The 11,821-nt window shown below is 39.4% G+C and overlaps 1 protein-coding gene across 1 annotated transcript; it reads right to left on the bottom strand.

Moving 5' to 3' along the window:
* Nucleotides 1–3,936: 3,936 nt before the first annotated feature.
* c6h11orf49 (chromosome 6 C11orf49 homolog) lies at nucleotides 3,937–10,013 on the bottom strand. The gene is made up of 9 exons (XM_041939352.1): nucleotides 9,734–10,013; nucleotides 9,386–9,488; nucleotides 8,637–8,767; nucleotides 7,951–8,035; nucleotides 7,199–7,284; nucleotides 6,779–6,986; nucleotides 6,155–6,264; nucleotides 5,207–5,270; nucleotides 3,937–5,070 (listed from the first exon to the last, which is right to left on the bottom strand). Exons 1-9 carry the CDS (start codon nucleotides 9,813–9,815, stop codon nucleotides 4,902–4,904), a joined length of 1,038 nt encoding a protein of 345 aa, XP_041795286.1. The 5' UTR covers nucleotides 9,816–10,013; the 3' UTR covers nucleotides 3,937–4,901.
* Between the last annotated feature and the right edge of the window lie 1,808 nt (nucleotides 10,014–11,821).

Raw genomic sequence — 11,821 nt, 5'->3', positions numbered from 1 at the left:
CTATGTGCTCGTAAGCCTGGACTTACATCACAGACTGGACCACAGATATATCTTCGTCGGAGTACATGCATGGTGGATTTCCTTTCTTAGCTGCATCCAGCGATACAGCGAGCTTTTCCTTCCTTTGGCCATGTCACAATATAAATACCTCTATTGATGGACAGGTTCCATAAAGAGAGAACAAATGTAACATAAACCTACCCAAACCCAAACACGAATATCCGATATTGACATATTTTATGGGCTAAAATGACTTATATGTAAGTACACATAGATATTGGATGTAAAATCATATGGACAGCCTGCAGGATAATGGAGTTAATTTAAAGACAGAATGCTTACCTCAGCAGTTTGTCCGTCGGAATCATATGTCAAAAAACAAGAGTCATCAAGACGTGAGGCTGCATTTACGCACAGCAGTGCTTTGAGCTACTGTAAATGCTAAGGCCAGCATGCTAACATGTGCACAATGACAACGTTTAGCAGGTGATGTTTACCATTGTATTACGTTTATTTGCCACTGTATGCAGCTAATACTTGCCAGTTGAAAAGCTGAGCTTGAGCTCTAGTTTGCATACGTCAGACATCGTCTTAGCCCATTCTTATTTCAAGCAGCTGGTTTTGATAGTCACATGTGGTTCAAGGTTTGGCTTGGCTAAACAAGTAGCTACCAAGAATTTCAGCCCAAGCTTGATGGTTTCAGGTGAGACAAGCGTTTAACTGTTACAGATGTTGCTGAACACATCGGCCTGGAATCAAACTCAGGTCACCTGCTTCTGAAGGCGGTGCGCTAACGTCAAACTGCCACTCATGAGGATCATAGAACAAAGTAAGTGCATGTTTCTGAAAAAAAAAAGGTATTCTGTCTTTAAATGAGCTTCATCCTTGACTTTACAGTAAAGAAGGGCAACAAAATCCAGTGCTTTGAAGGAATATACAATAAATAAACGGACCTGCTTGTTTCTTTGCACAGATGAGGACAAATTGATGTTTCCAAAAAAGTGTAAGTTGATATCTTATAACCCCCAGACTTGACAATCTACTGCTGAAGACCTTTGGAGTTGCTGTTAAGGTGCCTAATTTCTTCGTTTTGCTGCTTGATGTTAATTTTCTTCCAAATGTGGTTCCTACATGCAGGGTTTCTCTGGTTGAGCGGTGACGTAGTTCCTTTAACTCTGTGTAGTAACAAGGCCCAAATGACGCTGTGCAATTTACTGTGTGTGCAACTGAGCAGACTGGTGGGATGGTGGATCACTGTGCAGTCATGTCTAAATCTGTCCACATCACTTTCAGCTCTCACTTCTTTTGCATTGCCTGCTCAAATCTAGGACCAACGTTGGAGTCGAGTAAATGTCGAAATATTTACTTCTCATCAGACAAGCTCTGATAAATTCACTTTCAAATGTACATAGTGGAGCGTTTAGCATCTAAAGAGACAGATATTTTCCTCAGGAGTTGGTGGAGACCAAACCAGAGCTACAAAGAAGGTCTTTCTGTGTATCAGGTCATCTGAAACGTGACTCTACTAATGTTGATCTATGTCTGCTAAATATGTAAAGAGACAGATATTTGCAAACAGGACAGCCATGACAGCTTTTGGAATGTGGAAATGTGTTTCGTTCTGTTGTGTCAGCATATCCCGCTGCCCCCAAGTGGCCAAAAAAATCAACTGATGCAGCTTTAAGATCCAGAATTTGAACTTTTGGACAGCCAACCAGAATTGATCTGCACAAGCAGTTAAACTATATGTATAAACAGATTTGAGCAGGTAACTTCAATGGAAGTGAATGTTTGATAAACAGTGCCTATTTTATTTTTTTCTGATGTAGTGATGGTGACTGTCCTCTGCATTAACTGTTGACTTCAGATGTGTCCAATCACAGACTCTAAGTAGATACTATTATAGAACAGCCAGTCTCATTCAGATGAGTAGTCATGTAGCTGGATATGACTTGGTAAACCTAGGATGGCTGCCATGGAATATTAATTAGTGTCACAAGGAGTCAAGAGAGCTGATATTAGGCCAGCTGGGCTTTAACTGGTATTTGGAACTGGTATTGCTTTTCAGTCAGTCAATCACTGCAGTACAATGCTGTTTGATTGATTACATATTTACTGTAGAACTGGTCAATATAACACCAGTTTTCTATGGGAAGACTTTAATCTAAGATAATTGTTATGCAACTTTTTGGTGAGATTTTGCACAAGTATGCGTGAATAAAAATCATTATTAGGATCATAGCAGCACTTGGTCTGGCTGTATTAATAGTCTTAGTTGCTATTTTTTTGTCCCATGATCTTGCTGCTTTGGTAGCCCAGGGAGGATAAAAATGCAGGCAAAATGGTAAATGCTTTTCAATTTTGGCATGAAAATGGTTAAAGGTACTGAATATCTATACAAGGCATGTAGCTTCTGTCTGAAAAAAGTAGTATTGGGCTCCAAAACCTGTATCAGCTAAACTCCTTACATAGTACACCTTTTTTTTCCACGAAAAATCCCATTCCTTGCCTTTCAGAGAGCCATTGTCTTCCATCAATTTCACAAAGGTGTGAAAATACTTCAGTCATGCAGAAGTTTTCAACAGACATTTTCTTTCAAAATGTAAGCCGACAAGAAATCCACTGTGATGGATTACAAAGTCTCTTGTTTATTTTCATACGGGAGCAGACTAAAATGAATGAAAATCAGTGGCGACCTGAAAGACAAACTTTGTGTTCATGTAGTGTGCTGTCCACCACATGTTCATTTCCATGCCAGCCATCCGAGGTGCACTGCAGGAAGTTGTTCTGATCCACCAGAAAGTGTCCTTTCCATGGATTCCACTTTCTGATTCTAACACTTTGGGGATCTACTGTACATGACTCATGTCAATGTACATGAATATATATATATATGTATGTATATATGTATGTGTATATATATATATACAGTATATATATATATACATACTGTATTGTATGTATGTATGTATGTTTGTATAGGAGTTATTATTGTATGCTGTTGGTTTGAGCAAAACCTGGGTGTAACACCGCATGATATCGATGTTGTAAAATGAAGACGCACAGACCGGTGATGATGATGGTGGTTATTCCTGTAAAAAAAAACGTTTACAAATGCGCTTACATACATACACGTTCCTTCACAGGAACCAAATAACCTTCTTTTAATAGGAGTCAGTAACACAGTGACCACATTTTTATGAATGATCCTTGACTGGATTTTTGAAGCCATGATTCCTTGTTATGCCCCATACATGCAATCCTCGTATGATAGAACCACATTAAGATCCTCCTCAGTCAACCAACCAAAGCAGATAGCAAGAAATCATCCGGACAGTGTCTTACAGACAGAGAGAAACTACTCTTTATAATAAAAGCACAAAAGGCTTTCTTATTTCTTATTTTGCACAGCTTCACTGGTGTCCCCGTGGACACCCTTCATGTCTTTGATTTAAAGGGACACTACACTGACTTTACAGATACAGGTCAGTTAGCTCCTCTTGGACTGTACAGCTATGCCTGTGAAAATGGCTGTATCATGTTTTCTGTGGCTGTGGGGGGAGTCTGCAAAAAGAACCCTGATGATGTCACAGTGATGTCATCAGGGTAATCTGGACAGGAGCTACATGTTAAAATAGAAAGCCTGTCATACGAAGTGTAGTGTTTGGGAGACATTGGGTTTTACTAGGTGGGGGGTTGGCTGAAAGATGTTCTTGATTGCATTATGGGAACCAGTGTTTTTGGAGCTGAACCCATTATAGAGACTAAAAGTCAGGATATCGCTATAACTCTGCTGCATCAATTTTGACCAAACTTTTTAAAACTTGTCTCATGTGTGTCCCCCAACTTTTAAGTGTGATTCTAAGTCACGTCAAGACCCCATTTCACATCAATAAATTATCACATTGACTCAGTTACCAACAGAAATCAACAGTATGAGGCATCACAGTTACATCTTTATTATTCACAGTGTGATGAAGGATCTTCATATGCGTCATCTCACATTTGCATATTAAGCTTAGTGTCATTCTATTCATCATAAAAAAAAGTAATACATAACTTAGTGCTGTAAGTACAGTTCATGCTTGAGCTGCTCACTGTGCCGGTCATGAACAGGCAGGAAGAGGAGGAACTACACCTTCACAAACTCAGAGTCCCTGGCCTTTTACATGCTCAACACAACAGCGTGAAAAACATACAGAACACATATCTAGCACTGCAATCGATGCTGGATTTATTCTAATACTTTTCACTTTCTTATGGGAACTTCAGAGTTTTAGTGTCGAGGCAATCCTTTCAGCAGGAACATTTAAAGCAGCAGGAATACATTCACTCATTAGCGTGAGCTAATAAGTAAGGATGGTGTGCTAACATAAGAAATGTAGCAGCAACTGAATTGCAGGGAAAATTCTAAATATTTGTCAGTGAGTATTAACTGGAGTGTTGATGCTGATATTCAGCTTGGTTATACTATTCATTGCTAGCAAGGGCAATGACAATGAACATGAACAATGCTGAGGAGGATACAAACACTTTGTTTGGAGAGAATACAAGAAAGTTCCAAACACACTGCAGCTGCAGAGCAGTGGCATGTCACATGGCCATGTTCAGACACGGGACTTCATCAGGACCACACAGCATAAAGAATAGTAGCATCAACCGTGAATCCACAGCGCAGCCCTGCAGTCAGAGGTATTCTGATCCCTCACTGTTCGTCTGGACATAAATACTGGACAACAAGAAAACATGACATGTATCTGTCATGGGGTGGAGTGCTCTCTCGCACTGATGTGCACTTATCTACGACTGGTGTGTTCGTTCACATAGCAAATAATGGGCAGGGACGTTTTCATGGGTGTAAGATGGAGGGGACATGCGACAGAGCGGTGAAAGCTTAGAGGTCAATTTTCAGAGGAGTCGGTCTCCTCCGTGGAGCCGTCGCTTTCCACCTCCATCTTTCTCCTGTGGTGGATGTTCCTCCTGGGGGAGGCCTTCCTCTGCACCTCCTTCAGCCCCCCCACAGCACTGCCACTGCTGTTGCTGCCAGGACTCACTGAGATCTGGGCGATTCTGGACAAGAAAAGAGACGTGAAGAGAGGAAGATGAGTTGGCTCGTCGTGATACAGTCACGCTGTGCAGTATACAGTACACTTTATGAGCCTTGTGATGTAAGCGTGTGTATCTGTGTGTGTTTGTGTGTTCTCACAGTTTGTCCAGTTCCTGGTCCATCTCTGGGTCAATGAGCAACTCTGCCTTGCTGGGTAACGCTCCTCCAGAAAGAGGTAAGAAAGAGAGGATTCAAGGTCTACAGCTGCATTATTGAACAGTCCCTAAGTTTGTATTGAGTCAAATTATTCTGTGTAATGTGAAGATAATTCCAGATAATTCTTGCCAAATCTGCCTCTTTTATCTTATTATTTTGGTTTTTATAGCAGATTGACTGCTGTTGGTACAGCCTCACTGCTCACATCAACCCCTGCAGTCAGCTGTCTGCAGCAAAACGAAAAAAGAAGCTCCAATAAACCCCCTGTACACAACCACTATTCTTCTCAGGGGTTGAAAGAGACCAAAACAGAGCCACAGGAGAGTAAATACTGGACTATTCCTCAGGTAGACACAAACATGACTTCAAATGAATGATGGTGTGGCTCTGCATTTACTGTAAACAACTGTTTGCAAACCAGTTCACCATAACAACTTTATAACATGATAATATGCTAGATGGGGTGTTTTCAGCTTGCTGCGATGCCCAAAGTGGCCAATAAATAAATCCATAAATAAAGATATGCAGCTTTAACTTAACTATTATAGCTCAGCTTCAGTACACAACTTGCCTGCGCTCTGAATATGCTGTGAAAGCGCAATGTCTTGGTTGTCAAGAAGCAGAGGTGAAATGTAGGCTGCTGTAATCCCAAATAGTCTTTTCAGCAGTAAAGATATTTTATCATTAAGATGCATTTATCTCTGTTATACATAATAGCTATATGTACAATGTGAATGTATAATCGGAAAGCTAACTGTGTCATCAATTATACACTTCACAACATGTGTAATCTTAACAACATGCTGTATGTGGCAGCAGCAGCAGCAGCAGCAGCAGCAGGAGGAGGAGGAGGAGGAGGAGGAGGAGGGTAATGTGTAACGTTGAACCTACCAATAGTCTGGTTGATGCTCTCATGTTTAGCCAGGCTCATTAGGAAGCTGTAATAAGACACTTTGTCAGTGTGTCCCAGTGCTTCCCTCATACAGGACCTGGGAGGATGACTATACACAGACACAAAAAGTCAAGTCAGCTAAAACACACACACACATACACACACAGGCATTTGATGACATTTTATTCAACTTCACTGAACTTCTGGTCATGTCAGCAACAGAGTCTGTCAAATTAGTACATTTAGGACTTAAGAGTCTATTCTGGCTGCAGTCACACAAAGGTGGGTTTATTGACCGTTCGGTTGTATATAGAGGTCTCATACCTGTTAGGTAATCTCTCTAGTCTTTTTACCTGATCTTTGAAAAAAGTTTTTATTGAGATCACTGATATCGCAGATGGTGTGAAAACAGAGGTGATTTCTTTTTATTGGCTAAATCCACCAAAAATCAACAGACACAATGTCGACTAATATTAAAAAAGGTACATATACCTGTTTGCATTCATGGAGTTTTAAGGAGTAAAATAAAAGCCTGAGTAGGACTGGACTCTCTGTGTGTGTGTGTGTGTGTGTGTGTGTGTGTGTGTGTGTGTGTGTGTGTGTGTGTGTGTGTGTGTTTTTACCTGCGTTTGAACCTGTCACAGAAGGCGTCTATACACTGAGCCAGAGTGGATGGCTCCACCCCGTCCTGCTGCTGCTCCTCCCTGTCGTTCTCCTCTGCAGCCACAGAGGGCAGCTGCTCGATGGAGGTGGACGTGGGGACAATGACGGTGTTAGGGCTCTTCCCCGATAACAGATCCTGGTAGATCAGCAGCACACTGTCCAGGAACTCTGCAGACACATTGAATAATGAGCAACATGTGAACACTTATTGCTTATTTGAATACGCAACTAATTACTTGATGCACAACTAACGCGTTATGTTACTTGTTACAACAAAAAGTAATCTGTGTTCTGTAACGTGTTATTTTGTAGCACGGTGCCTCCAGCTAAAATTACTGACACAGTGTACATAGCCAATGACACAGTAGTTTTGATTGTACCTTGGTAGTAGAACTGCAGCTGGAAGGCATAAAGGAAATCAGCAAAAGACATCAGACAATCTATGGCGTCGTCCATCAGGACAATTCTGAAGGATGAGAGAAGAAAAACAGTTATTACAAGTCAAAAGACGGTCAAAAGAGTTTGTTGAAGTAATAAAATGCAATGATGAGGTTTTTCATAAAAAATCTTTACAAGAGATGAAAGTTAAATTATCCAAATTTTAAAAAAGATTATGGATTATTACTTTTAAATAGGTCAAAAAATTATAGATTTAATTCAAATAAAGCATTTAATCTAAAGGCAAATAAACTGGATAAAACAAATACAAGTCACACCTGCCTTTTTTTAATGTTCTGAATATTCAGTGGTCTCAAGTTATAAAGAATAAATGTAGAGAAAAAAGAAATATCAGCAGTAAAAACATAACACAGGATTTACAACAATTGCTAAAAGTAGACAACTAGTATTAAATACTTGACATGACAATAAGCAACAGATACATAAAAATATGTATTTTGTTACTCAATAATATGAAATCTGAATCTTCCCATAAAACTTGAAATGATGTGGTTCTTATTCAATTACACAACCTAAAACATTCTTGTTACTACAGACTTCATATGGAGGGAAAAAAATCACAGAATTAAAAGGAAGTGTTTATACTGTAGACTGTATATATTGTGAAATACAAAGAAAATCTAACTGAAGTGAAAGAGTGTAGCATGTTGTCTGTGGTGCGCAGTGTACTGACCTGGCTGCAGTCTGTACCATCTCCGCTGGGAAGTCTGGACACAGTAGCTGCAGCAGAGACCTGTACTCCAGCATGGACAGTAAGTCTGGAGTACAACAAAACAAACACATATTTTTAGCTACAGGGGACACATCAGTGAACCACCAAGTTAATGTTAAACATAAAAAAACAGTCTTATATCTAAATATGACCTTCACAATGTAACTCAATGTCATCATAAAAAAACAAAATGTTTCCATTCTAATTAGTGTGACAGCTACAGTTACATTAAAACATATTTCTACAATTCTGTTAACTTTCAGAAAATGAAAGTTAATTATTAAATTCTAGCCTGTGAATGACGTATTGAAGCAAGGCGCTGGCAGCCCCACCTTGTGGCCATTACTAAAACACCACCATACTACTCATTAACTGCTATAACGCTCTATGGTGATAGTAACAATGCAATATAATATTCTCTGGAAATCAAGTTCACCAAACTTGTACAGATGGGGATGCTGGACAAGTCTGTAGTGTTCGACACAATGTCACCTGTAGGTGGTGCTAAAGATTTGAGAAATTGCTGCTGCAGCAGCAGTTTGCAGCTGGCAGCAGCTGGGAACAGCAGCAGCAGCAGCTAACAGCTTCCAACTCTCACACACATTTTCTTCAGGAAATGCATCTAGTTCCTCTGGCCTCTCACTCACCTCCACTCTTGCCGATCTGTCTGTAGCATCTCCAGAAGACTCTGATGAAGGAGGCTCGGTTATGAAGAGTGGCCCTGATGTAGTTATACTCTCTGAAGAGGACGTGGTTACTGTTCTTCACACTGCTGAAACTACACACACACACAAACACACACACAAAATTACAAAAAAAAAGCATAACTCCACTGTACCTTAAATTCCATGTAATCAACTAAAAAAAAAACAATGCACAGCTAGCATGATTGTTTTACTGTACTTGTGAAACACAAATGTAAACAAGTTACAACCTGCACATTCAACACAAAAGCGGGAAAGGTGACATCACTGGCTTCCTGCATCACATTTACAGAGGCAGTGTGCAACCATGCTCTGATATTTATCCATTTAAATGCTTAAACATTTCAGAAGACCCTTATATACAGAAGCATGTTCAGATGTACAAATGTGTATTGTCAAATGTGTCAGGTAAATCAATTACCATGTTCCTACAATGGAAATCAGCAACTGAATGAATATGACTATACTCTATATACCTAACACTAGGACTTCAGAGTCCACATCATTATTTTCTGTCCTTCTTATGCATGTCTGTGAACATCCTCAGTCATCTGGCTCATGGTGATCCAAGGCGGGTTGAACCAAAGCAGCTGGGCTCGGTTGCAGATACCTGAAAACGTTTCACCTCTAACTCCTGGGACTCCCTACACACGTAGATAGGTGACAGAATGTGTGCTGAGTGTGTAACATACTATTCAGCAAAGTAGCGGATCACCCCGAACTGGGTGTATTCCTCTTTATGTTCCAGCAGCTGGGTCACTGCGTCATTCATGTAAAACAGCACATTACTGTCCGCTGCGAGGAAAACAAACACACACAATCACACACGCCTGCATAAAAGGCACAATGTTAGACTTGAAAACTATGACAGTTAGCTGCTACATTCATGTGACTGACTGACAATACAACGTCACTGATTTTGAATGAGACGGGGAGATGGACAGACAGCTCACGATTGTTAAATGAAAATGTGCACAGAAAGGGAGCTAGCTGGTTAAAGAGCTCGGCTGTTAGCACTGCACCGCTAACACAGGACCTACCGAGGTATTCGTCAACCGGGACGGTGGAATTTAAACGGTTCATTCTGGTCGTCCTCTCAGGAGATAACGTTGAAGTTAACATTTATCAGCTTGAGGTGTATGTAGCTTTAATCGATGGCTTGTCTGGTGAGCTTTGTAGACGACTGAATGGCTTCCTTTCATTTCTGTAGACTTGGGATTTTGCTGTCTGTCATAGCACTGACTGTCCTGACATGGTGGACCTCCATGGAAACGGGATGTTGTGAGTTACATTAATTAAATGCCCCCGAGCAACATAGCATCTAAGAGTTCCTCCTACGTCGTCGTCTTCTTCTTCTTCTTCTTCTTCTCCTTTGAACTTTAAATGGCGCTTGTCAAACCAGTTTATGCATTACAGCCACCTACTGGACTGGAGGAAAAAAAAATCCAAGCAGAGTCATTCTATGCATTCCTGTGTAAACAGTGCACCCTGTAAATATGTTAATACCAGGTAAGCCTTTCATTAAACAGAGCTCCAAGAAATCAAACCACCATAACCTGTGTAACAACAGATTTGTGGGTTTTAATTTAAAACATATGATTTGTGATTTTGCAACTCACAATTTAAGTCCCTATTTGTTTGTCTCACTCTAAATAATCTAGATTCAGACCTTGGATCCAGCACACCCCCTCATCAATGCAAAGTTAATTTATATTTTGCTCAACCTGTTCAAAATTGCATTTAATCATTGGGTTAAATAAGACTGGACTGCACATACTACCCTGTGGGTTCCCATTTCCTATTGAACACCTATTGGAATATTCTATACCCACTTTAACATCTTTTCATTGATACCTAATTTAGGAAGTTTGATAAGGATTCCCATTTTCCATAGCATGCCATATGCTTTTTCAGCATCAAAAAACATGGCAATCATCATTTATTTATTGATTCAATGATTCATTCATTTTTATTCCTGACTTCTGATTCCAGACATCATTCCATGGTCTACCCTGCCAAAGATTCCTTTGATCATCGTATTATTATTGTTGTTATTGTTATTATTATTATTATTATTATTATTATTATTATTATTATTATTATTATTATTATTATTATTATTATTATTATTATTATTATTGTTATGCAAATAAAATCAAATACTTTAATGTGTTACCACATCGATTTAAAATGGTAAAATAACATTACATTGTCAGCTAAAATACTTGTCCTATCATTATAATTTAAAGTTATTAGTTACGAAGCCATAATCTTAAATTGTAAGGTATAGTGTAGCAGCAATAGACAAATTGAATAATAATGGAAAAAACCCCAAAAAACAATAAATTCTCTGCACAATCAGACACTCATATTTTGCATAAAGTCTCTTGGAGTGTTGGTAGAGAATGTTGAATGTAAGCCTATTTACAATGTCCTTCAGAAAAACTAAAATGGCTTTTTGCACTTAAGTGGTAAGTGTCTATTGAATCTGTGTCTGAAATTAAGCATGTCTATGTCCAGTGCTGTTATATTTAAGTTGAGAATTAACTGGCGGATGTTATAGAATATTATGGTATACATTTAGTCAAATCACATAAGTGTAAAGGCAATGCATGAAATCGACCAATAATGGAAAGATTTTCATGGTCACAGTGGGGGCTTGATTTCAGAACAGCCAATTAAATCTCTTATAAAGATAACCAATACATCGAACGGTCCAATCAGAAATGGAATGTCATACCTTATGGGCGGGCCATAGTTCAAATTCAACCAATCAATGGCTTGGTCTTGTGACAAATAAGGAAGATCATTAAACCATCGCAAATGAATGAAATGTGAATGTGTTAAGACGTTGCTTTGAAGACAAAATTGAATCCAACATTATGTGGTATGTGCTGTTGTTTTCTAGTCTGTATTTGGTTTTTTATCCGCTAATACAGAATATAAAGTGTATGACTCAACAAAAGAGTGATGTAGTCAGGGTGGTGCCCCTGTCTCCGCCCTCTTCTGTCTCTCCGCCCTTGGAGGAATTTCAAAAAGCTGCAACAAGTTGGACGTAGGCAGCAGTGATGAGTCCGGAAGTTAGTGTTCATTTGTATCTAAAATAATGTCTCAGTTGCACACAAAGA

Source organism: Chelmon rostratus, chromosome 6 (genome assembly GCF_017976325.1).
Source record: "Chelmon rostratus isolate fCheRos1 chromosome 6, fCheRos1.pri, whole genome shotgun sequence".
Lineage (NCBI taxonomy): Eukaryota > Metazoa > Chordata > Actinopteri > Chaetodontiformes > Chaetodontidae > Chelmon > Chelmon rostratus.
This window is presented reverse-complemented; position numbering and strand designations above follow the sequence as displayed.